Raw genomic sequence first — 27,257 nt, 5'->3', positions numbered from 1 at the left:
CGCTGACATTAATTACTGGTAAGTAGTTTGTTTCACACTGGTGTGACGGAGATTCCCAGCAATTACCCCCAGGTCTGCCTCCCCAGCGCTGCTCCACGCTGCCTGCCTTCCTGGGAGCCCCAGCGATGGCACGCGGGGCTCAAACTGCTCCACCTCGTACAGATGGGGCTTCAAGGCTCTGGGAATTTTCCAGAGACAGCAGAGGGATACCTGAGCCCCAGGAAACGGCCCTGCTCCAATAGAGTCCACACCACATACAGATGGCATCGTCCAGTTGGGTTCCTTCTGAGCCCCTCTGCTCGGCTTTTGGCTCTATGCTCCCACAGCTCCAGTTGCCCATCACACAAGCAAAAAAAAAACAACAACCTTTCTTGTTACTGGCTTTCAATCTCCCACCTTTTAATTCTGTTGACTGACTCTTTGCTTGCAAAAGGAGAAAGTCTGTGATCTACCTTCTCCGGAGCGAGAAGCTTTGTCATGTTGTCTTTTAGTTGTCATCTTCTCCAAGGCAAACAGTCATGTCTCCTTTCACTCCCTTAAAAGAAGAATTTTTTTCTATGCTCCTAATAATTCTCCTTGTTTTTCACAATATCCCATTAATAAGCACACAGTGAGGTACAGGATCCACACACCATTTAATAAGGTAGGAAACACAGTTCTTTCTGCCACCACCAATTCTCAGCTGAAAACAGCTGCATGCTGAACCAGTGTTATTTCAAAGGCAGCAGCCGGGCCCGATCAGAGCTGCAGAGGTGATAAGATCAGAAAAATCCTGTGCCTTCAGAGCTTTTAACATTTACTTGAAACAGAATAAAATCAATTCGCTGTGATAAATAAATAAAAATAGGAGCAACCCAATACTGTGGTCACCACATTAAGATGGAGCTACTAAACAGCTAGTAAAAAAATACCAACAGAAGAAAAGGGTAAAGATGCCCTGGAAACCTTATTTTGCTTACACATCTTCCTGATATAACTTAACAGTTAAAAGCTTACATGATAGCTTGCAATTAATGAGACACATTCAAGCAGGAATAACTTTGAAAAACAACCACCTTCTATTGCCAGCCCTAACGGTTTGATGCCATCAAAACCAAATTTCAATGTTCAGCCACTGGCAGAGCTTCCCATTAAATTTGAACAGATTTTGCTATTTTGCTTTTTGTGACCATCTTTTGTTCAGTAGGAAGATGCTGAAGTGGTTTTCCTTCCAGCGCTTTGTTCAAGCCATCCTGAGTGCAAGCACCAGTGGTTCTCTCTAATGAGCCTCCCAAAACTGGGAAAACCTCAATTTTCCTCTGCATAAGAAGGGTGCTGGCACTACCAAAATCCACCCCATGGAGCCCCATCCACTGGGTGCCCCAGAGGTGCCCATAGCCAGGCAGTGACAGCAGGTGGAGGTGGCACCAGGTCGGGGCAAAACCTGGCACCATGCAAGCGTTGCCCACAACAGACAAACTCACTGCTGTTTTCTGTTGCTTATCATCTGCCATAGGCAACAATGTGACCCACAAATGTGCTTTGGGTGCTCCATGGTTCACCCCACCCTGTGATGGCACCTCCCTGCCATCCCTGCCATCACCTTCTTCCCTGTCACCAACCAGGGGATCAGGCTCAGCCAGCATGGCTCACGAAGTGCAGGGGCAGAGCGGCTGGCAAGCTGCACGGAGGAAAAGGCTCTGTGGGTGTGAGCTGACAGCCGGCAGCAGATGAGCAGCAGTGTGCCCAGGTGGCCAAGAAGGCCCACGGCAGCCTGCCTTGGGTCAGCTGCAGTGCAGCCAGCAGGAGCAGGAGGGCATCGTCCCTCTGCACGGCAGTGGTGGGGCCGCAGCTCAGTGCTGTGCTCGGTGCTGGGCCCTCACTGCACTGCAGACACGGAGGCCCTGCAGCGTGTCCAGAGATGGGATGGAGCTGTGAGGGGTCTGGAGCACAGGTGTGATGGGGAGCGGCTGAGGGAGCTGGGATGGGTCAGCGTGGGGAAGGGGAGCTCAGGGGAGATGGCAGTGCTGTGCTGCTGCTGACAGGAGGCTGTGTGAGGCGGGGTCAGCCTCTGCTCCCAGGTAACAGCGATGGGACGAGATGATGCCCTCACACTGAGGCAGGGGAGCTTCAGACTGGACTTTAGGAAAATTTTCTTCTCCAGAAGGGTGTTTGGGCATTGGCACAAGCTGCCCAAGGAGTGGTGGAGTCACCGTCCCTGGGGGTGTTCAAGAACTGTGGAGATGTGGCACTTGTGGCAGTGGGCACGTTGGGGGTGGATTGGCCATTGAACTAAATGATCTTAGAGCTCTTTTCCAACCTCATCCATTCTATGATTCTCCAACTCTTGTTCTCCAACTCCCATTCACTGCAGCCCACTCCCCTTGCCATGCCATGTGCTTTCCTCCAATACAACTTCAATGTTGTCACCACTTAAACCCTTGCATCACTCAGCTCCTACATCTCCACCTGTTTTTACCACAGAACCTTTGGAACACAGGCTAGGAATTTGCTATGCTGCATATGAATCATGGAAGAGCCACAACCAGAGCTGGTCTTTCACCACAGCATGCTCATCCATGGGGAGACACAGAGACACGTGCACTGCACAGGCACTTCTCCTCACAGTTCCCATAGCCAGAATTATCCACAGTTCCCATAGCTAGAATTATCTCCCTCACATCCACCTCCAGCAAACTATACATGTGGTGTGCAGTCACTGCCCTCCCAACAGCTCCCAGCTCATCCTCCTCATGCAGTCGCTCTTTGCCATCCACCTCCAAGAGGGGGAATGCAGCTGAGCAAAGCTGAACACCACATCCCCACAAAGGAGGGAAATCTGTTCCATACCTGCTAGAAGAGCTCCTCCTCCCGCTGCTGTTGCTTTCTTCAGCCTGAAAGACAGAAGACATTAAAAAAGGCGGTTTAGGTTAAGAATACAACGCTGTCCTCTAATTCTTCTGGTGCACCTTGCACCGAAACCACCCTGAGTTGCACAAATCCTCAGTGCTCAATTTTGGCAGAATGTTCCACACACTTCAGCCCAAGCCCACAGCTTTCAGCAGACCAAGGCAGGACTTCAGACACAGCTCACCAAGGAGGTGATTTTATTTTTCTCCTCCAAAAACACTCAACCAGCAGCAAACACTGGAGATATTGCTCTTGCAACCATTTTACCGCGTCCTGCCGCAGCCCCACAAAGTTTGAAGCAATGAATCAAGAGGAAAATAAGGCCGAAACATCCAACTTACAGAAAGGAAATATCCAAACTCAATGCATCCACGCTCAGACGGCCTAAATTCACACCAAAAAAACCACCACAGTGCCTTGCAATCGCTGCGCCAGACTGGATCGGGCAGTGGGGACGCCAGGCGTCATCCCAACCCACGTCAACCCAACCTCCTCAATTCCACCCCTCCTCATCCCGAACCACAGCTCCAAGCCTCTCTCCTCCTGACGAGGGGCTCTGGGGCGCACAGCCCTGACATCCCTGTCCCACACACAGCCGGCCCGGCCCGCGCTGCTCCCACGGGTGCCCCATCCCATCCCTGCTCACGGCAAGGGACGGACACGGCGCCGCCTCCTCCCTGCCTCCGTTCCCCGGCTCTCTGATTAGAGCCTTCCTTGGAAAGACAATATTATTCCAAACCCAGAAATTTTATTTCTGAATTTGTGCAAATATAAGTTAAAAGATATTAGCTGCATTTCACATTTTGTGCAAATGGCAGAAACAGGCAATTCATGTGCAGCAGGATGGGGGCTAGCCAACGATTTCGATAAAATAAACCCTTTTTTAATTTAAATGCTAATGCACTGAATTAAAATTTAATAACTGAGGAAATTGAAAAGCCGAGCAGGAATATTGGAAATAAATCCAAGCAGAAACAGCTGAAATTAAAAATTCTAGAGAGTGGGAGGATAGCAGCTAAGCTGTCTTATATGATTACATTTTTTTTTCAGAACGAAGGGGGGAAGGAAAAAAAATCCTATCTTTGGCTGGCTGTAGGGCAGTAAATCGAGAGTGCTGTGATTTATTGCTCAATTTTCCTGAGGGAAAAAGGCTTTCTTTCATGCTGAAATATTTCATAAATTTCAAGCCAGCATAAATTCTTAATTTAAAAGTTATGGAGGTCACATTTAGTGCAGTGGTGCAATTCTGAAATCTTAAAGGAGTAGCAGCCGAAAATTACAATTTCATTTTTTCTTATTTTTTAATTCTTCGTGTGAAATTTTGTTCAGAGGGATTCCCTGCATCACAGAGAGCAGAAAGGCATCCTGGCTTCCAACGCTTCCGAAATCCACTGGAAATGAAGAGATAAAAATCTAATTGAATTACAAAAAGTTATTTTTTTTTATTATTATTGTTAGCCACTTGAGGAATTTCTGTTAAAAAATTTCCTCCCTCCATTGCCTGGGAAAAGCCAGAAGGGAGGAGCTGACAATGTAATTGCTTCTGTTAGATCTCCAATCTTTTGTGAGCGCTGATATGTTCATTTGTTATACAGCTGTTCGGCTACAGAAAGGATGTCAGAGCACCCATAATTCAAAGCAATCAATCAAAAATTAATGATTTGTCATGCTTACACAATGGAAAAAAAAAAAAAAAAAAAGAAAAAGAAAAAGAAAAAAAGCTTTATGGGTTCCTGCAACTGGTAGATTGCTCAAACCTTCGGGGCATTTTCTAGAAGATTAGATCTGTGTGTACAAAAAAGAAGAAAAAAAGATAAAAAAGAAAAAAAAATGAAAAGATGAAAAGGAGACTTGGTACAAAGGCAGGGCAGAAGCCCCGTGGGGTGCTGAGGGGTCGGCATCATCCAAAATCCCACTGAGATTTGGGGACACCAGTGCCCATCCCTTCAGACTTCTGCAAAACCCAGCCATGATGGCACCGCAGGGCCCCACATCTGGGAGGGCAGCGCAGCCCCACAGCTGCCACAGCACGGGCCCAATGGGCCCCCACCGTCCCCATGGGACCCACACACACAGCAGGCCCATCACCTGCTGGCATCCAGTGCTGCCACCCTCAGGGAAAGGTTTTGGCTTAGGAAGTGCTATTTGGGGAAGATCTATTGGGAAATGCCATTTCTAATGACAGGTTTTTTTGCTTTTTGACCTCTTTTACTCAGCAATTCCTGGGACTCCCTTCTCTCATGATGCTACAAATATCAGTGCTAAGGGTGAGAGGTGTGTGAGGAGCACACAAAGAGAGGTTTGATGGTGTGAGGGACTTCTCTGCTTCCAAAGAGAAAAGAGAAACCACAGGAGATGGGAGCTCTCAGCACAGAATCCATGGGGGTACAACCTGTTAGCTTGCCTGGGACAACCCTGAGTGAAGAGGAATTGTCTTAGGCCTCATATAAAACATATAATATAGTTAATGAATATAAGTAACAAAACTTTTTTTTTTTTTTAATTAAAATATATGAGAAAGAGGGCAACAAAAGCATAGAATTAGCAGGCTGGACACATATAAGATGGCTTCCAACCAGACAAGATGCTTTAGCATAGAATCACAGCACAGTTGGGTTGAAGGGCCCTCACAGCCCCCATCCCCACCCCTGCCATGGGCTGGCTGCCCCCCAGCTCAGGCTGCCCTGGGCCCATCTGTGGCTTGGGGCACCTCCAGGGATGGGCACCCACAGCTCTGGGCACGGTGCTGGGGCTTCTGATGAAAGGATTTCCCCCTCACACCTAACCTAAATCCCCTCTCTTTCAGTTCAAAGCTATTCCCCCTTGTCCTATCACCACTTGCCCACACCAAAAATCCATCTCCTGTTTATAAGCTCCTAAGGAGAAGAAAAGCAGCCCCCAGCCTGCCCACATGGGAAGATGCTCGAAGTCCCACTGATGATAGCAGCACGGTCATCTGGGGCTGCTGCAAGCCCACACCTGTCCCTTTAGCATGGATCCAACAGACCTAAAGAGCAAGCCAAGGCTGAAGGAAATCAGATACAGCCCTACAAAAGGTTCACAGCTGCTTAAATAAGCCTATCCCAACAAAAATGCTGCCAGCAAGGTGACTGTGACGTAACGCTGAGGACCCCATTGGGCAGCTCCAAACCTCATCAATCACAAAGCAAATATCAGGTTCAGAGAGGAGCCCCCGGCCACAGACCTAAGCAGCCATATTTGCAGGTGCAGTGTTGGCTCAGAGGCGCCCATGGCTCAGCAGCCCAACCCACGGCTTGCTGTGAGCCCAACATCCCTCTTCATCCACGTAAAACAAAACATTACATTTAACTTCTCAAAACTCACATCCAAAGACTAGAAATATCCAAAGAACTCAATGCGTCCATCGCTGCACGTCACCATTCAAGCGCCCCCAACCTGAGCGTGCTGAAACGGCTCCAAGCAGTGTTCAACAGAGTCATGTCTTCAGGAAGGGCAAAGAGAAATCTTCCCTCCAGCTTACCCAGTTGGTTATGTGAATGATTTCCTCATTTTGAACTGAGGAAGCAGAGCAGCAGGGCTCGTCCCGGCCCGCCAGTCTGTGAGGATGGGGTGCATGGAGAGCTGCAATGGAGACAACGCTCCCACTCGTAATGGTAACACAGCATCAAATAATTTACAGTTCAAAATACGACTTCCTAAAGCTGCTTTCGTGTCTGGTACATCGAGGGTAGTTACACAAAACTAACACAGATAAATAGCTATTAAATTAAAATGCACAAAACCAGAATGTGTTTTCTGACCATATGTTCCCTGACACAAGCAGAAAGTGAACCATGAGATAAATAAGAAATGTATCAGTCAGCATCTCCTAACAGGAGAAAGTGTCAAAAATTAGGAGCTCGAGCAGATGCACAGCTGACCCAGAAACGTGTGTTTAGAGAAAGGGCTACACTATGTGGGGAAAATTGAAAATAAAATTAACAGTTACTGAGAAGCAACAACATAACTAAAAAGCATTAAGATGCGAAATGAGATTTTGGAAGACTGAAGCACCAGCTTCCAATTATGGTTACACAACTCACGCCCAAAACATGGGCTGATGTAAGCGAGGGTTTGTGACACCCAGACCTGTGCCACGCTGGATCCCACCTCTGTTAATTAATGCATCTATGAATTAATTGCTCCCACCCATGGTAACAATTCTGTGTTTTTACCGAAACTTATGAGGTCCTTCCGCAGCCTCTCCCAAAGTGGCGGTAAGGAGAGCTTAAACCCACAGATTGTTTGTAAAAGGGTGGAATTGTTTGTTTTACCTGAGGGGAAGAAAAAGGGGAAAAGAAGACAAAAAAGGATCTGAGTGCATTGCAAAAGAGAGCTGAGTCCTTTCTGGCGGAACACAGAGCACACGCACAGGTCAGGAAGGAGCCAGGAGCACACACTCAGCATGGAAAATTTCACTCCAAATAATTAAAATTTGGCACCAGAATAACCAACTGAAAACAGGTCTTGCAAAGGAATGTGCCATAAAAATATCTGCCGGCCTGCCTACCTGCGCTGCCTGTGATTATTAACTTCAGAGCAACACAACGTGCAGGAAGTGGTTTGGTTTTTTTCTTTTTTTTTTTTTTTCAATAAACAAAGGTTAAGATGCTGGCAGTCTTCTGTTTAACTTTCATTAAAGAGAAAAAAGGAAAAAACAGGGAGAAGGAACCCCACATTGCACCAAAACATCCACACCACAATGGACCAAGCAATACACCTGCAGCCTTGGTTCCTGCTGTCATGATGGGATGCTAAGGAAAAGCTCAAGTCCTGAACTTTGAGTGGCAACACAGACCCAACATCACCCACCTTGCTCTTCTCAGCTCTCCCAAGCCCTGTGATCTCCCCCAGATTTAATTAAAGGCAAAGGGCATCACTGAGCAGGTGGGAGAGCTGAGCAGCCATGCCTGTGCGCTTCCCAGAGGCAAAGCATCGCCTAAACGAGGCAAAACGGTCTTTGATGCTTTGGAAAGCTTTGGCTTATCCCATCCTTGCTCTTCTCCTTAGCACATCCATAGGGGCAGCACCAGCATCAGACAGCACTGTTTTTTCCATGAGGGAACAAATAAGCCCATCAGAAAGAGGAATGCACTCCCTATTTCCTCAGCTGCAGCTCAAGAAATAACCAAAACAATAAAAAAAGATTCAGAAAGGAGGAAATCTGAGCTCCATCAAGCACCTCCTCCATGAGGGCAGGGAGCACCGGCCCCTGGTAGAGCTGAGCACACATGGGGTCTGCTTTGACACAGAGCAGTTCCAAAATCAGAGGTGAGCATCCAGGGGCATTTCTTTTCCTCGGGCATAGCATAAAAGCAGAGCACGTAGAGGAAGAAGCTGCTTCTTCCTCTTGTGGCAAGGGGGAAAACCCAACCGGGACAGGTCCACCCTCTGGTGTCCATTCCAGCACCCTCACTGACACCTCCTTCAGGCTGTACGCTGCTCACCCACTGCAAGAGGATGCAGAACCAACGGTGTACATCCACATCTGCCATTCATGTTATTTAAACCCAGCTTACTCAGATTCATCTCAACATTTCAGTTTCCAAAGACCATTCAGCACAAACTGTAACAGTGACTCTAAATGTGGTGATGGCACCTGAGGGTCCTCGCTGTGACTGCACATGAGTCCATTGCTAGCCTGCCTGTCCTCACCTGGCCACCACACCTGCATGCCTGGTGCCTGTTTAGCCGGGGGTAATTCAGGAGATTCATTGAACAGCTGCCTCATTCGTGCACCACATCTACACGGACGGCTCATACCTGCTGGAATCTGGTGCTCATAGAATCACAGAATCCTAGAATGGCCTGGGTTGCAAAGGAGCACAGTGCTCATCCAGCTCCAAACCCCTGCTGTGTGCAGGTCACCAACCAGCAGCCCAGGCTGCCCAGAGCCACATCCAGCCTGGCCTTGAATGCCTGCAGGGATGGGGCATCCACAGCCTCCTTGGGCAACCTGTGCCAGTGCCTCACCACCCTCTGAGGGAAAAACTTCCTGCTAATATCCAACCTAAACCTCCCCTGTCTCAGTTTAAGGCCATTCCCCCTTGTCCCATCACCATCCACCCTCACAAACAACCATTCCCCCTCCTGTTTATCTGCTCCCTTCAAGTTCTGGAAGGCCACTATGAGGTCTCCCTGCAGCCTCCTCTTCTCCAAGCTAAACAAGCCCAGTTCCCTCAACGTTTCCTCATAGGAGAGGTGCTCCAGCCCTCTGACCATCTTAGTGGTCTCTTCTGGACTCGTTCTCATTGTAAAAAGAAATAAGCTGTTAATGAGCAATTTCAAAACAGCATCACCTAATGTTAGCTTCCTGATGGTGGCCAATGTCCCAGAGAAAGCAAAAGGCAAAGAAAATGTTAAGGCACAGCCCATCGGTGTCATCGGGCAGCCATGGGTTGTGGTTCCCAGCAGTGATGTGTGAGAACAGCCAAGAGCAGAGCCAGGACCCACTCCAGGATCCACCTCAGATACAGAGGTGATGCTCCAGTCCCCACGGAGACGCAAAGGAGAAGCCAAAGGTGCTCACCAGGTCGCACACATAGGGTGCCCATCCCTGCATTAGCAGGGGGAATGAGAGGCTGATGATGTATCACAACATTTGTACACCTGGGAAGTACCCTGCTTCCTGCAGGTCCTCAGCTGCCACGAAACCGTGCAGCGCTTCCCAAACTGCTGGTGATGGGGGCTGGAGCCCAGCTGCACAGGGCAGCCCACAGCTCAGGTGTGAGCACAGGATTCCACTGGAAAAGCTGAAAGGGGAACGAAGCGTTCTACACTCAGTTTCAGTTCTACTTCCTGAACCCAGGGACTCTCTCTATGCCAATTTCAATTGGAAGATCTAGTTTTATTTTAATTGTTACTATTATTATTTGTAATATTGTTTGGTCTTGAAAACAGTTGAACTGGGTTTGCTCAAACTTTTCCACAAATTCTTATGTTGGGAACAGAAAATTGGAGCTTGGGAGGGAAAACTGTAAGCAGGCAAAAAAACAAACAAACAAACAAAGTTATCACAATCTAGAGACTACGTGCATGACATTTCGCTGTCTTTACTCCTTGCTTATCGTTCCCTTTCCATTCTACAAGCTTAATTTAACAATGTGGGTACTCCACCTGCAGCCACCCGCTTCCGGAGCTCTCAGCAACTCATAAGCGCAAGTCCTAAAAAGCTTCATGCTGGAGAGCTGCAATCCCTGCTGGGAAAGGCGCAGATCTGCCAGCTCTTCACCAGGAGAGCTGAGCTGACACCGAAGCCAGCAGCGGGACGCTTCTGGCACATCTCCACACTTCTCCCAGTTACAGCCATAGCACCGATCGAGAACCATCCTCCCCATTTCATGTCAGCTTATTGGTATCAAGGGGGAAAAAACAAATAGTGCCACCAGCTCGGCCACGCACTCAGCAAATCCAGAGCTTTTTGCTTCAAAACTGAACCAAAAAAAAAAAAAAAAAGCCTTTGAAGCACCCAGGATTTCCTCATCACCTACCATTTGTTTGGGCTCCCAATACTTCAGGTAGTCCCAGACAGGTTTAAGGACTGCAAGCAGTTGCCTTTGAGTCAAGGGAATATTCATATGAGTAATTTTATGAACTCGCTGAAAGCACTGGCAGAATCTGTGCTTTGAATTTCAATTTTTCTCTTGTGGCAGCACAGGGAAATTCAAGTAGAATATTCTGGCAGAAGTAGACAGAAGAAAGGGAACATTAAATAAATTTTAACCTAAAACTACAACTGTTCAAACAAGTATTAAAAAGCTTCAACCCGACGCACCTCGCTGAGCTGCTGGTTTTGTCTTCTGCGGTTTGGGTGGTTTCAGTTTTTTTATTCTTTATATTTTTGTTTTTATTTTTTTCAGAAAAGTCATGAAATTAAAATTATGAATTAAATCAATGCGGCAAATTGGCCTGGATTAGAAGAGTTACTCCTTGATTATAAGCAACCGAAAAGTAATCAAAATATTTTTCCCATCTCCTGTTGCTCGGCGCTCTCCTTACTCCACTCTTTATGAGAAAAATAATCAAATTGAGGGTGAAGAGGAGAAAAACCATTACTGATTGCTCCTCAACTCTCGCATTATTAAAAGCTGGAAAATAAGAGTGACCAGGCAAAATAACAGAATTATCTGAATCAGGCACTTGTTTACAGATGGTATGAGTTTCCCAGAAAAAGAAACAGCTGGAAATATTTTTAAGGAATAAATGTATGCGGAATGAGAGCTCGGGGGGAGGAGGGCACGGTTCTTTTTTTACTCGGGGAAAAAAAAAGGAGAAAACCCACACAATAGAATTTCAGAAATCCACCCATTTCTGCAGGTTTCCAATTTCACAGGAAACTCGCAGGAAATCAATTCTTACAAAATCCTGTTGCAGGCACTTTTCCAAGTTGATAAAACAAACCGATCTTGCACGAGACAAGCTCACGTGAAGGGAAAATTAAAATAGGACTCACTTCTACACGGAATCCCACACATCTTACTACTCTGTTAAACACGTTTTCTTGGCCACACAGCAGAGGTGCATCTCTTGGCTCTGTGTAGGAATGCTGTGCTTTGAAATGGAGCGGCCATTGCTGACAGTGGATGCCAGCAGCCATCCAGCCTCCGCACAGCAGGAAGCACCGGCCATGAGAGCTGCAGGCCACGAGGCCTCCTCTCAGCCTCCTCTCCTCCGACCAAACCCTGGCAGTCCATGCTCTCCAGACCCTTGCTCATCTCTACAGCCTTTCTCTGGATGCTCTCCATTAGCTCCATGGCAAGGACTCAGGGTCTATCTGTCCCAGCCCTGCTCCCACAGGGACGCCCAGCGCAGGTGCCCTGCACCATGTCCAGGTGGCTTGTGAAGGTCTCCAAGGAGGAGATTCCGTAGCCTCTCTGGTGTTCCATCCTGACACAGGGCATCACTGAGAAGAACCTGGTGAGAGAATCACGGAGGAGCAAAAATCCAGAGGTGGCAGAGGTTGGAGGGGTGAGGAGTGCTGGGGGAGCAGCAGGTCCTGCCCCAAATTCACTCTCAGACGCAACCCTACAATCAGGACACAGGCTCCCATGCTACATGGCAGCACTTCTGCCATCACAACCCTGAGCTCCTGATACTCATTAAGGCCAGTGAAGCACCTAACAGCTCAAGGCTCACTAGAAAGGCTTCTGTACCATAAGCCATGAAAGATCACGGAATCACAGAACCACAGGGATTGGAAGGGACCTCTGGAGGTCATCTGTCCTCCTGCTCTAGGCTCGGGTTACTCAGGAAAGTGTTCAGGTGTGTTCTGAGTACGTCCACAGGAGGAGATTCCACCAGCTCTCTGGATAACTTCTTCCCAGGGCTCTGCCACCGTTAAAGTACAAAGGTTTTTCTTCATGTTCGTATGGAGCTTCCTGTGCTCCAGTTTGTGCCCACAGCCCTCAGTGAGGAGTTTGTGCCCTTTCCTCAGTGAGGAAAGGACAGAGGCCCACACAGACCGTCCTGCTCATCTCTGATGCAAGTCTGTGACCTTCAAGAAGCCCCAACCAAAACATCAGAAAACATTAAAATCAAGAAATAAAAACAACTCCTGCACACAACATCCTCACAGAATCACCTGAGCCCGGAGTTGGATTTATGGACCTCATGGCTGAGGAGGAGTGCAGTGATGAAGCACTTCTTAGAAGAAGCTTTAGCAAGACTAAAACTTTGCCCTTTAAGCCTGCAGAGAGCGGTGCACATCCCAGAGCAGCTGCTCCCTCCTCACGCAGGTGAGGGATGGCAGTCATGCGATCCCTGCATTTGAGTCTCATTTTTACTCTTTCTTTTGCAGATTTTTGAGGATGCTTTGGGTCCCTCCATAATTAACAGCACTACACACACAGGTACTAGCAGTGTTCAGTTTAAATCTGAGGCATGTAAAGAAAATTAAATATTTGTCAAATCTATGACAATCCAAAGCAGAAAATCAGTATCCAGAATCAGAAATTAGCAATATGAGAAATCCCTCGGTGGGTACACACACATTGGACCACAGTATGAAAGCAAAAATGTTATCCTTATGGTCCTGTTCCCGACACCATAAAATAAACCACACTATTCCAACAAGAAAAATCCCTCACAGCATTTAGAAAAGGGCTAAGAAGTGAAACTAAACAAATCTTTACCACTGGATGGTTAACTATGGACCATAATCTTCTCGCCCAATTTTGTATGACTGGCTTTTATAATAGCACGAAATGGTGGTAATTTTACTTTGGAAAGGGGAAAAGAAAAAAAATAGACAAACCACATTGATCTAAAAGTAAGGAGGGGGAAGGCACACAGAGCTGGATGAATTTTTCCAAACTGAAAAAAGAGCAGTAATTACAGGGGGGAAATTCTGGAGTTTAGTCTGGAACGAGTGGGCGCACTCTGTGCCACCAACCTCTGCTTCTCTGAGTCCCACAGTGACATTTTTAAGCCACCAGTTGGGCTACAGACATTTTCTCTCAAGGCAAACTGCATGGACCCAGACAACCTTCTGTTCTCTGTAGTTCACGGAGCTGAAATAAAGGAGGGCAGAGAGCGGCAGGGAAATTACGTTCAGCCAGAAGTGCAGCCATAGCAAGACTGCCCACTGCATGGATTCATGGCACTTCTGCTGAACTATTCATAAATGGAGTATCACACTCAATTTCAAAAAGTGGAAGTGACCACAGATTGGCATGTAAAATTTTCTGATTTACACAGGCAAAATACCTACCCTGCTTACTTCTTAAAGCAAGAACTCTACAGAATGTTCAAAAAAAACCTAAAGGAAACGAGCCCCAAGTTCTGTGCAACCCAGCACTACGTAACCCAAAATGTTGTTCTTCTATTTTTCAAAAATATATGTATTAAAATCAATACATTTTTCCTTCAGCTCAACCCAAAAAGGAATTTTTCAATTTGTTGGTGCTTGAAGGAAACCAAAAATCTATTAATTGCACAGCTCTGCCACCAGCAAGGTTTTGTCAGAGCAGTGCTGGAAAACCACAGCTGTGACGTGAAGAAGTACAAATGCTCTGACAAAACCCATCTCAGGACTGACCTTTGCAAAAAAAAGCCACGAACCCACAATAACAGAACCGTGGTCCTCTGCATGAAAAAGAAACAGGCCAAGAGCTGCTGCCCCCTTCAGAGACGTCCCCAGAAATTCCCCAACTGCTGCAGCCTCCCACAGCCACCAACTGCAGAAGATGCTGGGCTGGGAAAAGCTCACATACCCCAGCTTTGGCAACTTCCCCAGAAAGGGATCCCACCTGCACTGCGGCAGTCCCACAGACAGCTACTTACCCTGGGCAGACAAGGAACATGGCACACTCAAAGTTCTGGGAGTGTCTTACGGCACATCATCTCCAAACAATCACCCTACTGAAGACACGGAAAATTTAAGTCCAAGAATTATTTTCTGCACGTAAGTTTCCAGGTGTGGGATTAAAAGTAAGAAAAGACGCAGTAACTCGGAGCACCTGTGTGAAAGTCCAGTGAACACCAGGGGCTGTCTCTGCATCCCCAAACCGCATCCTGGCCGAGCAGACCTCGACTTTGATTCACTCTGCATCCACACTGTCCTGCATTCCAAGGACACGGTGTGCTCCTGAGTCCAGGAGAAGGCTGAGCAGAGAGAGATGGGGACAGAAGAGAAGCACATCCCCAAACAAGAGCAAGAGAGCCTTGCAGAGAACCTTACAATCCTCCCAAAACACCAAACTGAGGCCAGGACACACCTTCGCTGCAGCCATTCCTTGCTTCATCACACTGGCAATTTCAGTGGGGCATCTCCAGCCCTTCACAAATGCCACAGGTCCTCACTCACTGCTCCGGATCTCTAAGTGTGTGAGCAGGCACCCAAGCACAGGGCTACGGATGTTTGCTGAAGCTGCACCAGGTCACAGATCTGCTCTGGGCCTGCAGACGCTTGGCAGTGAGCTGCTGCATCGTATTCTCCATGAACAGGGAAAATCATCCTGCTCCTTTTCCAACTGTAGCCCCCAAAAACCTGTGCTAAAAAACATCATCTCACTACATCTTGTTCATGGCTTCCTTTTACTCCAACTCAACCAGTGATGGACTAGTTTGGCCCAATTAGGGATGAGGCGGAAAACATATTCCTACTCTGGAGTACCAGGCCACTTAGCAAAAAAACAGAAACATCTTACTAAATAATGGCTACTTACCAATGAAATAAAGAAAATTAAACAATAAGCCACATTCTTTGCATTACCAGAAGCTGCAGTTCATCAAGCCATGCCTCCAAGAGATGCTCACTGCACTTTTGTGGGCAGTGATGCACACAGCCTGCATTACCTGCAGGCAGGTCCTTCCGACCCTCACAACACCTCCTGCATTGACTGCTGAGCATGTGAGAAAGCATCCTGCGGGTGTCCCCAATGCTCTTAAGGAAGCAGTTGCGTAAATATTTCCCCATACAAGCTCCCTGCACCCAGAAACCAAGGTGCTCATAGGTGACAGCCAAAAGGAGCAGATACTCAAAGCAGCACAAGCTGGCATGCAGGTGACTCTGCCAAGCATTACAGCTGCTTCAGCATTACCTTACTCCTCATAGCTCTTTTTCTTAAGAAAAGTAAACATTTATTTTAATTCCACCTGAATGATCAAGAAAATGTGGAGAAGCTGGTCCTCCCCCTAGAACAAGATCACTGCCCTTGCACAGTGAGAGAGGACCCTCACTGGTCCCAGGACCCACAGCACCTGAACGACATCTCCACTTCCTCGCTGGAAGTAGAGTGGGTAAAGGAGAGTGAAAATGAAGGCGTATTTCTGTAAATGAGAGCAGCATCTGCAGTTCCTGTGTCCGTACTGCACTACCAATGTTCCAGGGCCACCAGTTAACCCCAGAAAGGCGGCACCAACCAAGCATCTGGATTCTTCAACAAAATCTGAGATGCCAAAACGGCTTTCTGGCTGTAGGCTTGGAGGGTCCTCACACAGCTTTGTGCCTCGCAAACAGATCTGTGTGGATGTTGCATACTCTGTAGAAAACCACAAAGTTATTCTGCCTGCTACCACGAGGGCACTACGCAGCCGTTCCCCTCCAGATCTGCCTCTGCACAGGGAGCAAAGCAGCTCCACTAAATTGGCACGGATTCACTACAATAATTCTCCATCAATGTTATTTTGCAGCGCTCTATTTTCTGCTCACACATATGGCAAGGCGGCAGCTTGCGGACTCACTGTATTGGTCTCCTGTGACTAATTGCCTAGGTAATAAAAAACGAGAAAGCTCTCGTACCGCAGCTATGCAGCCACTGTACTCCAGCACGAAGTGGACACACTCAGAAGCCTCATGGGATCCCCCTAAATCTGCAGTCGGATGAGGGTTCAGAAAAAGGACACTCAGAAAGTGCAGTCCTGCACTGCCTGAAAGGCTCTTAACCACGACCTCCTGCCTTCCCTGGAGCCACTCGTGGGCAAACTCAGCACCTCACACAAATCATCACGACTATCAAAAATACCCTTACAACGGAGCTTTTATTTCCATATATTTGAGGCTGCTTTCCCCTTTTGTTTCTTCTCTAAAACCGGTTAAAATGAGCATTAAGGGATATAATTATGTTGTTAGCTTAATTGCCTACTTAAAGCAGAATCTACAGGGGTTTAACGCAAGATTTGGAAAGGGGGGGAGAAAGGAAATTGGGATATTAATGGATGCAATTTTAAAAATGAACCTCTTCTGGGGACTGGCGGGTTTGGGGCATGGGACAGAGTGTGTTGGCAGGGGAGCTGGCATCAGCCCACATCTGTTTCTACTGCAAGGTTTTGCTACAAATGCAATCGGTCGGCCTATTCCTTCTCCAGCAGTCTAATTTGGGAGGGTTTGACCTAATTAATCATTAACCACCACCAAAAAAAAAAAGTATCCCTCCAGTTTGAAAACTTGACGCTATTATTGGAATGACACACTTAGGCTCAGGATAGGGGCTGCTATCTGGTACATGCACGACGTACAAGAAGCAGTCCAGCTGAGGTACCTCTTGCCACCACAGTCAGAAGAGCCCAAGCAGGGCAGGGGAGCATGAAGCAAGCCCTGAGCCCTTAGTCTGATAATTGCTGTTTAAAAAATGGCAGCAGTGTCAACATGCAAACGCAGAAGGATGCTTGCCCTACAAGCCAGCCCCTCCTCTCCCCCACACGCTCAAAGGTAGGCAGTCTTTTGTATTTATTTAGAAACCCTTAAGTAAATCTGCAAAGCTTTCTGTGTTTACACCACCTTGTTTAACTGCTTTTATGCCAGACCAAAAAAAGCACAGCATGAAGCCTGCTGATGAGCAGAAAGGAGTGCAATGCTTTTGGAGGTCCGGAGACCCAGCCATACATTTCATGGTCCCACCACATCCCTGGAGCATCTAAGTGTATCACACTGCTGCACAGAGCAGAGGGACCTCTCAGGATTAGGCAGAAACGGGATTTTCCATTCGTGGCCCTGAATGGCTTCTTCACCCATTCTCCCTTCCCAAGGAGAGCTCCTGCAGCCAGTATTACATCTCTACTGTCTCAGAGACACTGGGCTTCTGCTGGGCTCCCGCAATAACTACAGCTTCTCCAACACCAGGGTTTGTCAGACCAAGAATCAACCTCAGTGCTTCCCTGTGCCGCAAGTGAAAACGTTCTTAAAAATCCAATAAAGACACGCACTATTCTACTCCTACAGAGATTGATCAAACCTTCCTCCATGGTGTTTGCTCAGAAACATGTAGTGAGCAGAACTGAGAGCCACTACCTTCAAGTTCAGCCAGAAAGAGAAACAAAATGGTAATTGCCGAAGAGATGCTTCCCACCCAAAACGACTGCTGCAAGAGCCCTCCAACAGCCTGCGCTGTCTTCCTTAAGAGCTTATTTAAATAAAATTACCAAATCTTTAAGAAAATGTGATCATTCTGCATTTGTTTCCATACAGCCTTTCATGGCCCCCACAAACAGATCGTGGCTGGAGTTCTGACAAGTGACTGCCTTGGATGCGGTTGCAGGAGGGACGGATGAATGACTGGACTCATCAAAAACCACAGAATTCCTGTCTTTCAGGGCCTCCTCAGGAGCAGTGGAAAGGTGCACTGTTACAAGTTTGTCATTACCAAGCACGAATCAAGGAGAGAAGAGAGAAGGAGAGAAGCCACCTTGGATCATTTGATAACAGAATAATTGCTTCCTATCCAGATATAAGTGGATTTCAAACAACTTGAACTTAACAAAACTGAACGGATTAATGAAGCACCAGAATTCAGACATTAGGCTGAAAAGAAAAATGAGAAAGAATTTTGAAATTAGCAGAAAGAAAGAGCATGAGAGAGGGAATAAAGGGACGCAACAACAGCTCACAAATGCCAGGATGGCAGAGGATGAGAAACCACAGCCACTGCAGCGCAGGATCAAGTGGCATCAGCAACGCACCAAAAATCTCCACCCCTACACCACCACGCTGTAAACCTCCACAGCCCTATTGCACTAAAACCACATCAAAAAGAATGACACAGTTGCAAAATCCAAAGTCAGAAAACACCAAAACTCTGGCTGAATGCACCCTGTGCTACGAGCTGCCAGCCTGGAGCTCCCACTGCAGGACCAACACATCAGTGCTCAAGTCTCTATCAGAAAATAATTAAAGGCAGAAAAAGAACATTTCTAGCAGCTGAATGAACACGGTAGGGACCACTGCTGGATCACCAGGTCACTGATTTAGCAATGTTAGTCCAGCTTGACTTTTTGAGTTTAAAATTGGAATTTTTAGGACAATAAAGAAATGTTTTGCTTCTTAGTTTCCTTATTTCTCCTTCTCTCCCATACTGTTGGTGCTTTTCTCCATCCCCAGGTGAGGGCAGGACACAGGAGGGATGCTTCTCCCACTCAGCCCCTCTGACTGCTGTTTTCTCTCTGCCAAGGGTTTGCAGTCTGAGTGCTTTCTGAGGTTAATAATTCAGCCACATCACGGTGTTTTTCCACAGTGTTACATCAAATACAAAAAGTTTTCCAAGTTTTCCACTGAGTGTTGAGTGTTTTCAGCCTCTTTCCATAGAGAAGCAGAGTGGATGGAGATGCTGCTAGCCCTTAACTGCAATGAGCAGCGATGAAGGACAGAAGGCCACAAATAAAACCCACAAGAAGCCCTAAATATCAGCACAAGAACTCCTAGAAATGCCCAGCTCTGGCACAGCGTGCTTTCCCTCCTCAGAGAGAGGTTTTTTTCAGTTCACTGTGGGCAAACCCATTTTCCTCTGAACCTCATTAATCAGGGTGGGCAGAAGCAGCTCTGCTGCAACTTCTCCGAACGCGTTCCCTCCCTCAGGCAGACACCTGGCTGAGAACATCGCAGCCCAAACACTCAAAGTTTGGCAGAGTTATAAACAGCTGAAAACGGGGGCTCATAAGGGTGAGGCAATCTGCACCGCTGGCTCCGCTGCCAGCTCTGCTGCGAGGCGGCCACTGAAGGAAGCAAAAGCCAAAATATAAAAATAATAGTAATTACAAAGAAAACAGTAACGAAGAAAAAAACCCCAAACACTGAATGAGTCATTGTTCGTCAGAGGAGAGGAGGAATTGGGATTTTTTTTGGTTTACTTGGGAGGGGGTGGTGCTGCAGAGATACTGAAGCTGTTTTGTTTTGCATTGTTTCACAGATACACCACAGGAAAAGTCTTGTTTTGCGATTAAGCGGAGCTATTAATGACGAGCAAAATGGCTGTCAGTCACGGCCTACACTCCCTGGGCAATGAACGAAGCGTCGTTGTCATCATTTACCGCAGCACACTGGGCTGCACCAGCGACAGCCAGCCCTGCTGCTGCTCAGTGCCTCGGCTCCGCACAGCCAGCTCACAGCCTCCACAGCGCGGCTGCCACTGCCACCAGGCCCACCGCCCTCACCGGGTCGATCGGTGCCACTTCGTCCAGCAATCACAGAATTACAGAATCACAGAACCTTTAAGGTTGGAAAAGAGCTCTAAGATCATGTCTGTCAGGGTCACATCCACCCTCTGCTTGAACACCTTCAGGAATGATGACTCCACCACTCCTTGGGCAGCTTGTGCCAATGCCCAAACACCCTTCTGGAGAAGAAAATTTTCCTGATGTCCAGTCTGAACCTCCCCTGCCTCAGTGTGAGGGCATCATCTCGTCCCATCGCTGTTACCTGGGAGCAGAGGCTGACCCCGCCTCACACAGCCTCCTGTCAGCAGCAGCACAGCACTGCCATCTCCCCTGAGCTCCCCTTCCCCACGCTGACCCATCCCAGCTCCCTCAGCCGCTCCCCATCACACCTGTGCTCCAGACCCCTCACAGCTCCATCCCATCTCTGGACACGCTGCAGGGCCTCCGTGTCTGCAGTGCAGTGAGGGCCCAGCACCGAGCACAGCACTGAGCTGCGGCCCCACCACTGCCGTGCAGAGGGACGATGCCCTCCTGCTCCTGCTGGCTGCACTGCAGCTGACCCAAGGCAGGCTGCCGTGGGCCTTCTTGGCCACCTGGGCACACTGCTGCTCATCTGCTGCCGGCTGTCAGCTCACACCCACAGAGCCTTTTCCTCCGTGCAGCTTGCCAGCCGCTCTGCCCCTGCACTTCGTGAGCCATGCTGGCTGAGCCTGATCCCCTGGTTGGTGACAGGGAAGAAGGTGATGGCAGGGATGGCAGGGAGGTGCCATCACAGGGTGGGGTGAACCACGGAGCACCCAAAGCACATTTGTGGGTCACATCGTTGCCTATGGCAGATGATAAGCAACAGAAAACAGCAGTGAGTTTGTCTGCTGTGGGCAACGCTTGCATGGTGCCAGGCTTCGCCCCGACCTGGTGCCACCTCCACCTGCTGTCACTGCCTGGCTATGGGCACCTCTGGGGCACCCAGTGGATGGGGCTCCATGGGGTGGATGTTGGTAGTGCCAGCACCCTTCTCATGCCCCAGTCCTGTAGTGCTGCATGGGGCTGCTGTGACTAAAGTGCAGCACTTGGCTCTCAGTCTTGTTGAAGCTCATCCTGTTGGTTTCGGCCCATTGATCAGCCTGTCCAGACCTCTTTGCAGGCCCCTCAGGCAGATCAACACTTTTCCCCAGTGCGGTGCCACCTGCGAACTTACTGAAGATTACTCAATTCTCTCACCGAGATCATCAAGAAGGATGTTAAACAAGACAGGCCCCAGTACCAACCCTGGTGTCAATCAATCCAGCCAGGCCCACCACTGCCACCCGGCCCATCAGCGCTGCAGTCAGTGACGCAGTGACCCCGGTCACACACAGCTCAGCTGAGCAGCTCGCACGGTTTGCAGGGTTGGCAATGCAGCACAGAGGCACGGTGTGCAACAAGGGGCAGAAGGAGCATGGCTACTCGAAGGAGAGGCCTTTTCAGTTCCTGTTTAAGGTTTAGCAAAAACTACTGCAACAAGCCCCTGTAGGTGTCGCTTCATCAGTGTAAGGCACCCAGGTTTCAGTGGATAGGCTGACACCAGAGTTCCAAGAGCAAAGCTGTTCTGGGGACAACTGAGTGCTCCCCAATGGGGAGCAGAGAGGTTCCTCTCCCTGTTCCATGAGTTTTTACCATTCTGGAACATCCGTCAGTGCTCTTCACTCCAGCAGAACTCCGCACAGCCCTCACTGGCAGCTCACAAATGCCCACACCATGGATCGCACTGATATTAAAACTAGAGGATAATTAACTAAAGCCTTAACAGATAATTTCTTGACCTATGCAAGGAGAATCCCCCACAGCCACTAATTCTATAAAAAGGATTGTAGAGATGAAACCACAAGATTTTAAACATTATTATCTTAAATTTCTTCTTGGACTGGCACCAAAACCCTGAATTTCAAGGTCACCTTACAACAGTTTTTGAAACGTTGTGAAGGGAAACGGCATTTTTTCTTCTCTTAAACGTTCCTCTGGTGTGTCATGGGCTTGGTTCTCTTTTTATTCTTTGGTTTTAAAGGGGAACTCATCTCCCAAGTCTTCTTCCAAAGGCAGTAGTAGTTAAGCACACATGTATAGCAGTACAAATCAGCAGGGCCAAGCGACACAATTACTTTCCATACTGGCAAACGTGCCTGCAATGGAGTAGCCCATCTGCTGAGAAAACAAGTGCAACAACTGCTCCAATTTTTTTTGAAGCAAAGGTGCAGCAACAAACCCACAAAATAAGTTTCGCTTCCAGCAGTCAGCGCCTCAGAGCCATTTTTATAATCCTTGTTTTTCTTAGATTATCCCAGTGTGGTTTTCTCCTGTTTCCTCGTTGAGCAACTATTTAACCAGCACAAAGTATGCAATCATTAAGCCGTGTGATGCAGAGCCAAATGGTCATCCAGAAATGACCAACAGCAGCAGCCACTCATTTCTGAAATAACTGGTTTGTTGGTAAATCGATAGAAGTTAAATCACCTTTGGTGAATTTCATTTAAGTCAGTGATGACACTGCATGGGCTCAGCCCCAGCCCTGCAACACGCCGGGTCCCCACTGCACATCTCAACAGCACCCAGTGGGATCCCGCAGATGGGCATGGATTTAGGAGGAGGAGGTAACCATAGGTGTCTCTGTAGCGATGCCATTAAAAGAAGTAGAACAGACCTAGCCCAAGTTTCTCTCTCTTGCGGGAAGCAAACTGTGAATCCGTGAACTCCTCTTTAAATTAGATACTGCCAGTTGAGGCACACTCCCATTTTTCCTCCAGCCAAGTGCCCATGCATCAGTGCCCTGGGGAGCCGCCACCACCCGATGCTGAGGGGCAGCCCACCAAAGCAGGTAACATTTCCCCAGTCCCTTTCTCGTTCAAGCTCAGCATTAGCAAAGCCTGGCAGCCCTCTGCCCCTGTTCTGGCAGGGACACGGCTGATCCCAAACGCATGGAGCTCTGATCTCCCAACTTGTCCAGGCTCAGAGCTGGCCCCAGGCACGCCCAGCTGGCTGTGACCTGACGCCTGGCTTCCTGCCTGCACCAGCAATCATTAACCAGAGAGGTCAGCGGGCGCTGAGCACGAATCTGCCTGGCTGGAGAAAGTTACATGAAAGAACAGCAGGAGGAACCTGACTGCTTGGAGAGGCTCAGATGGAGTGAACAGTGCCTGTTACTGTGGAAAAGCCCAAATCAACATGCAAAAAAACCCCAACTCCGTAAACATGCTGTCTGCTTCCAGCATTAAAAGACGCAAGCTGAAGTTTTCCTTTCATTTGGTACTGATGTAGCCAACCATCATTCCTCCTGCACTGCCAGCTGTACCCGCACAGCACTGCTGGGCCAGATCCTGCTCCCAGGGAAGTGGTGCTCAGGAAAAGGGAGATGTGGCACTGAGGGAACACGGACAGTGGGCATGGTAGGTCTTTTCCAGCATTAATGTTTCTGCGATTCTTTCTGAGGTTGGTGTATCCTCTGCATCAGAAAGCCATCCGTTTTTAAAAGTAATCATTAGGAACAAGGAGGAAGCCCTAGGCTTTGAGTAGCAGCACTGCTTCTCTCAGTTCATCCTTTCACAAGAGGGGTCCCTGCTCCAGGCTCCATCAAAGGGGTAACGGGACATTTGTTCTCACATTTTGAAGTTTCCCAAGTGTGCTGAACCAGTTTTTCCTGTTTCCTCTCACATTAATGTTCACCAGTGAGCAGGCAGAGGAACACCCCACATCCTTCTGTTCCGCAGCGTGGTGACACTGCCACAGCCACCTCTGGTAGCAGGGCAGCACGGGCAGCACGCAACCCATGCAGCAGCCAGGAGCCACAACCCAGCAGGTCTCAAGGTTTACACTAGAAGAAAAAACCCGTAATGGGAAGGACTTCTGTTCCCACACCAGTAATTTCAGTGCACAAATCCAACATTTCTACAAAAAGAAAGGAAGGAATTATTGCTCCTATATTGGAATCACCCTCATTCTCCTGCAAACACCATCCCAGTCCCCAGGCTACCACCACAGCTCCTGGGTCACAGAATTATAGAAGAGTTGGAAGGGACCTCTAATGACCATCAGGTCCCACTCCCTGCAGTGCACAGGGACACCCACAGCTCCAGCAGTGCTCAGAGCCCCAACAGCCTGCAGGGACGGGGCACCACCAGCTCTCTGTGCAACCTGTGCAGTGCCTCACTGCCCTTACTGCAAAAAACTTCTTCCTTACATCCGATCTGTATCTCCCCTCTTAGTCTGAAACCATCTGCCCTTGCGCTATCACAGACCCCGCTAAAGAATCCATCCTCTTCTTTCTTCCCAGCACACCTGGCAATAATTTTAACACTCACAAACAGCAGGCACCTTCACTTGCAGCACCACAGCACGTCCCAGAGCAGTTACTGCGTTGCTCTGACCCGCCATAGGGCAGACAGGCCTCCGTTTTGAAATATTCTCCATACCGCTGTGTCCGCCAACATGGAAACAAGTTTTGAAACACGGCACAAAGCACCACTGCTGTGAAATCACTGAATTTGTTGCCTTGTTTTCAGTGGAAGAAAGCCCAAAATGGAGGCTTTGCATTGCAATTTTTCAAATACAGAATTTTGGTTCTCAAGAGATCATTAATTTTTGTTAAAAAACAAAAACAAAACCACAACATTATTTTGTAACAAAAATACTGAATGTCCAAACTAAGGCAAAAGTTAAACACACCACTGCCAAACTTCTGCAAGGCCCAATCGCTATATTAAGAAAAGGGATCATAAAACAAACAAAACTCCAAACAATGTAACATCCACGATAACCCACATCCAACAGCAATACTTCTTTTGCTATGTGCAAATTTCTAATTATAACCGGCAAAAAAATCTGCACGAAATCCAATCAGAATGGCTCCCACCTCATCCCAAGAGACCAAATTTACCCAATCACAATTTTAAAAATTATTTCCATATGTTAAATATTTCTTGTAAACTATTAACTCACTTCTCTTTTTTTGTTGCAGCAAAATCCATCTGAAAAGCTTGAACTCAGCCTCGGCTGAGCACCAAATTATGGGACTTTTCCACATTTCAAGCCCAAAATAGATGTTTGCAAAGCAAAATGTGAGCCCAAGCCAAGTTGTACCCAGTCAAGTCTGCCCCCATCAGCTCGCACGTATTGGTCAATGTCTGAACGCCCAACAGGGACGAGAATGAACATGCAGCCATTGGTTGGTGTCCACCCAACGGCAGAGAGCACGTGAGATCCTTGTCAGGGAAAGCTGCCTTAATTAAGGTCCAATCGCTGCTTTGGCTGACTAAGATAAAGACACCGGTGATTCAGGTGGTTTCTGTCAGTCCTTCTCATGCTCCAGCTCCTCCTCCTCGTCCTTCAGCCTACACAAGCTCTGCTATCACAAACCCAAGCTGGGGCCAGCCTCCAAGCAGGGGACTGTGCCCTCCAGCAGCCAAACCAAGCGGGTACCCGAGAGGACAAGCAGCAACCCAACATGGATTTTACGTATCATTTTATGTTGGGGCTTCTTCTATCTCAGTCCTAAAGGACCAAAATGGCCAAAACAAAACCAAGCAGCCACGCACGGCAGCGGATGCCTGCTTCCAACAGCACGGAAGCACTCAGCTGCCTCCGGTCCCATAAACCTACACCAATCCATAAGACTGTTTGCTTTGTCAATACGAAGGTACAGCATAAAGCCTTCAGGCACCAGTTAAATCTCAACATCATTGTATTTATAGTTATGAATAATAAGAGCTTTTCCACGGCACTATAGCAGTAAGTCATAATTCAACAAAAATTCAATTTTTACAGGATGATGAATTGTGATCACTGAGATTTTTATGCTCCTATGACTATTAAGAAGCCCGTGATATTCATTTTAGTAAAGTAAAAATTGAACATGGCAAAGCATTGCTCACAACTCTGGGATGAGCAACACTGCCAGCATCTGCACAGATCTCCAACCGCACGGAGAGGACGTGCACACCATGGCCACCAGCCTGGAAACCACTGAGCACCCTCTGACTCATCCGAAACTGCTCTCAGACCAATTCCAAAGCCTTCTCCAGTCTTTCTCCCACCTACTCTCCAACCAGCCCTTCTCTTCAGCAACATCCCAAAGAGCACAACAGTGATTCCAGCACAGACAGCTCTCTGCTTGATACAGACCTACTCTCATCCATTGGTCTTCCTTCAGAATCACAAGTTTTTCCCCTATTAGGATTTTGTGTTAGCTTATTCCATGTTCCTGCAGTACTTCTTAAGTTCAAGCATTCCTTTCTGCTTCTGCAGACCCAAACTCCCATCCTTTTGTTCTGCTTCTCAGCCTGTGAGTCAATTATCTTGAAAGCATCACCAGAATCTACCTCCTGAGACTCTGCCCCTCAGCACAAACCAATTGTTGGGATGAGTCGCAGCAACAGAACTGATGCCCCGACTGGCAGTGCCACAGTCAGCTGAAAGGGAAAGAGAGGAGAAGAAATCGTGACGTGAGCAATTACAGACCAGCCCGTGCACAAGGATGCTTCTGTTTAATTTGATCAGTTGGTGGATGGCTTTTATCCTGAACTACGGGGGTTTCTCTCTTTAATAAAAACCTTTATACCCAATCTATATTAACCACGGAAGCTTCCAGCATCCAAATAAAGATGTTTTAAAATTCTGACACTCTTAACTTATCACCAGCTTCCAGCAGTAGGCTCCATATCTACAGCTCTGTGTGTCATTTTAAAGGGACTGATTCACCACCAAGCTTCTTTTGACCCCCAAATAAAGGCAGTAACACATCCCAGCCCTGTGCCTAAAAAAGAAATGCTTGTTCTCTGACCTCCATACAAACTGGCTTGTTCTTAGGCAGAGAACCCTGGAGCCAAGCTCATTGTTGCCTCAGGGCCCTACTTAAATCTAGGAATCAATCCCCTGGACTGACTCCTGGCCCTGGATCGATGGGGTTTCCTGAACAGGGTAGGATCCACTGTTTGTGGGATCCAGCATGTGAGCTCTCCCACAGCATGTTGCAAACACAGCACAGCCACACAGCCCAACTCCTCCACCACTGATGGACTGTCAAGGTATTTTAGTGATTGTCCAACCACTAAAAATGTGTCACATAGCACATGCCTAAACCACCATTGGAAAAATACCTGAATTGTGTTAGTTAAGGAGCATGATGTCAAAAGAGGCAAAAAGCACAGCGCAGGTCCATCTACTCCCAGCATTACACATTCCAGCTCCTCAACCAACTTCCATCCACCTCGCTGCCACCTTCACAGCTCCCCCTCTCTATCACAGCCCCTTTTCCCAGAGCCTGGGGATGACAGCCCACACATCTCACTACCTCTAGCACTCCCCAGTGCCTGCTACCCCGTACTCAAAAACTCCTACCCCTCTCCAAATCCCAACTGAAGCCTTCAGCTTTTCAAGTCTTCCAACTGACTTCAAGGGTTTTTGGAAGAGCTCACTGAGCGGCTTAACGATGCTCCATAGCACACACGGCTCTC

General features: G+C 47.9%; 1 protein-coding gene across 14 annotated transcripts in view; it reads right to left on the bottom strand.

Moving 5' to 3' along the window:
- ZNF618 (zinc finger protein 618) overlaps positions 1 to 27,257 on the bottom strand; it is a 136,337-nt gene that overhangs the window by 70,276 nt on the left and 38,804 nt on the right. For 2 of the 14 annotated variants that reach the window (XM_052680697.1, XM_052680701.1), the window contains exons 1-2: positions 10,401 to 17,670; positions 2,830 to 2,873 (exon numbers count right to left, since the gene is read on the bottom strand). In XM_052680697.1, the coding sequence (XP_052536657.1) occupies positions 2,830 to 2,873; positions 10,401 to 10,487 (131 nt within the window). In that variant the 5' untranslated portion in view covers positions 10,488 to 17,670. Of the gene's footprint in view, positions 1 to 2,829; positions 2,874 to 10,400; positions 17,678 to 27,257 lie in introns of those variants that run through there. The other 12 variants (XM_052680711.1, XM_052680706.1, XM_052680699.1 and 9 more) reach the window with 11 other exon arrangements.

Source organism: Tympanuchus pallidicinctus, unplaced genomic scaffold (genome assembly GCF_026119805.1).
Source record: "Tympanuchus pallidicinctus isolate F22 unplaced genomic scaffold, pur_lepc_1.0 scaffold19, whole genome shotgun sequence".
Taxonomy (NCBI): Eukaryota; Metazoa; Chordata; class Aves; order Galliformes; family Phasianidae; genus Tympanuchus; species Tympanuchus pallidicinctus.
The sequence above is the reverse complement of the archived record's forward strand: the minus strand, read 5'-3'. Positions and strand labels throughout refer to the sequence as shown.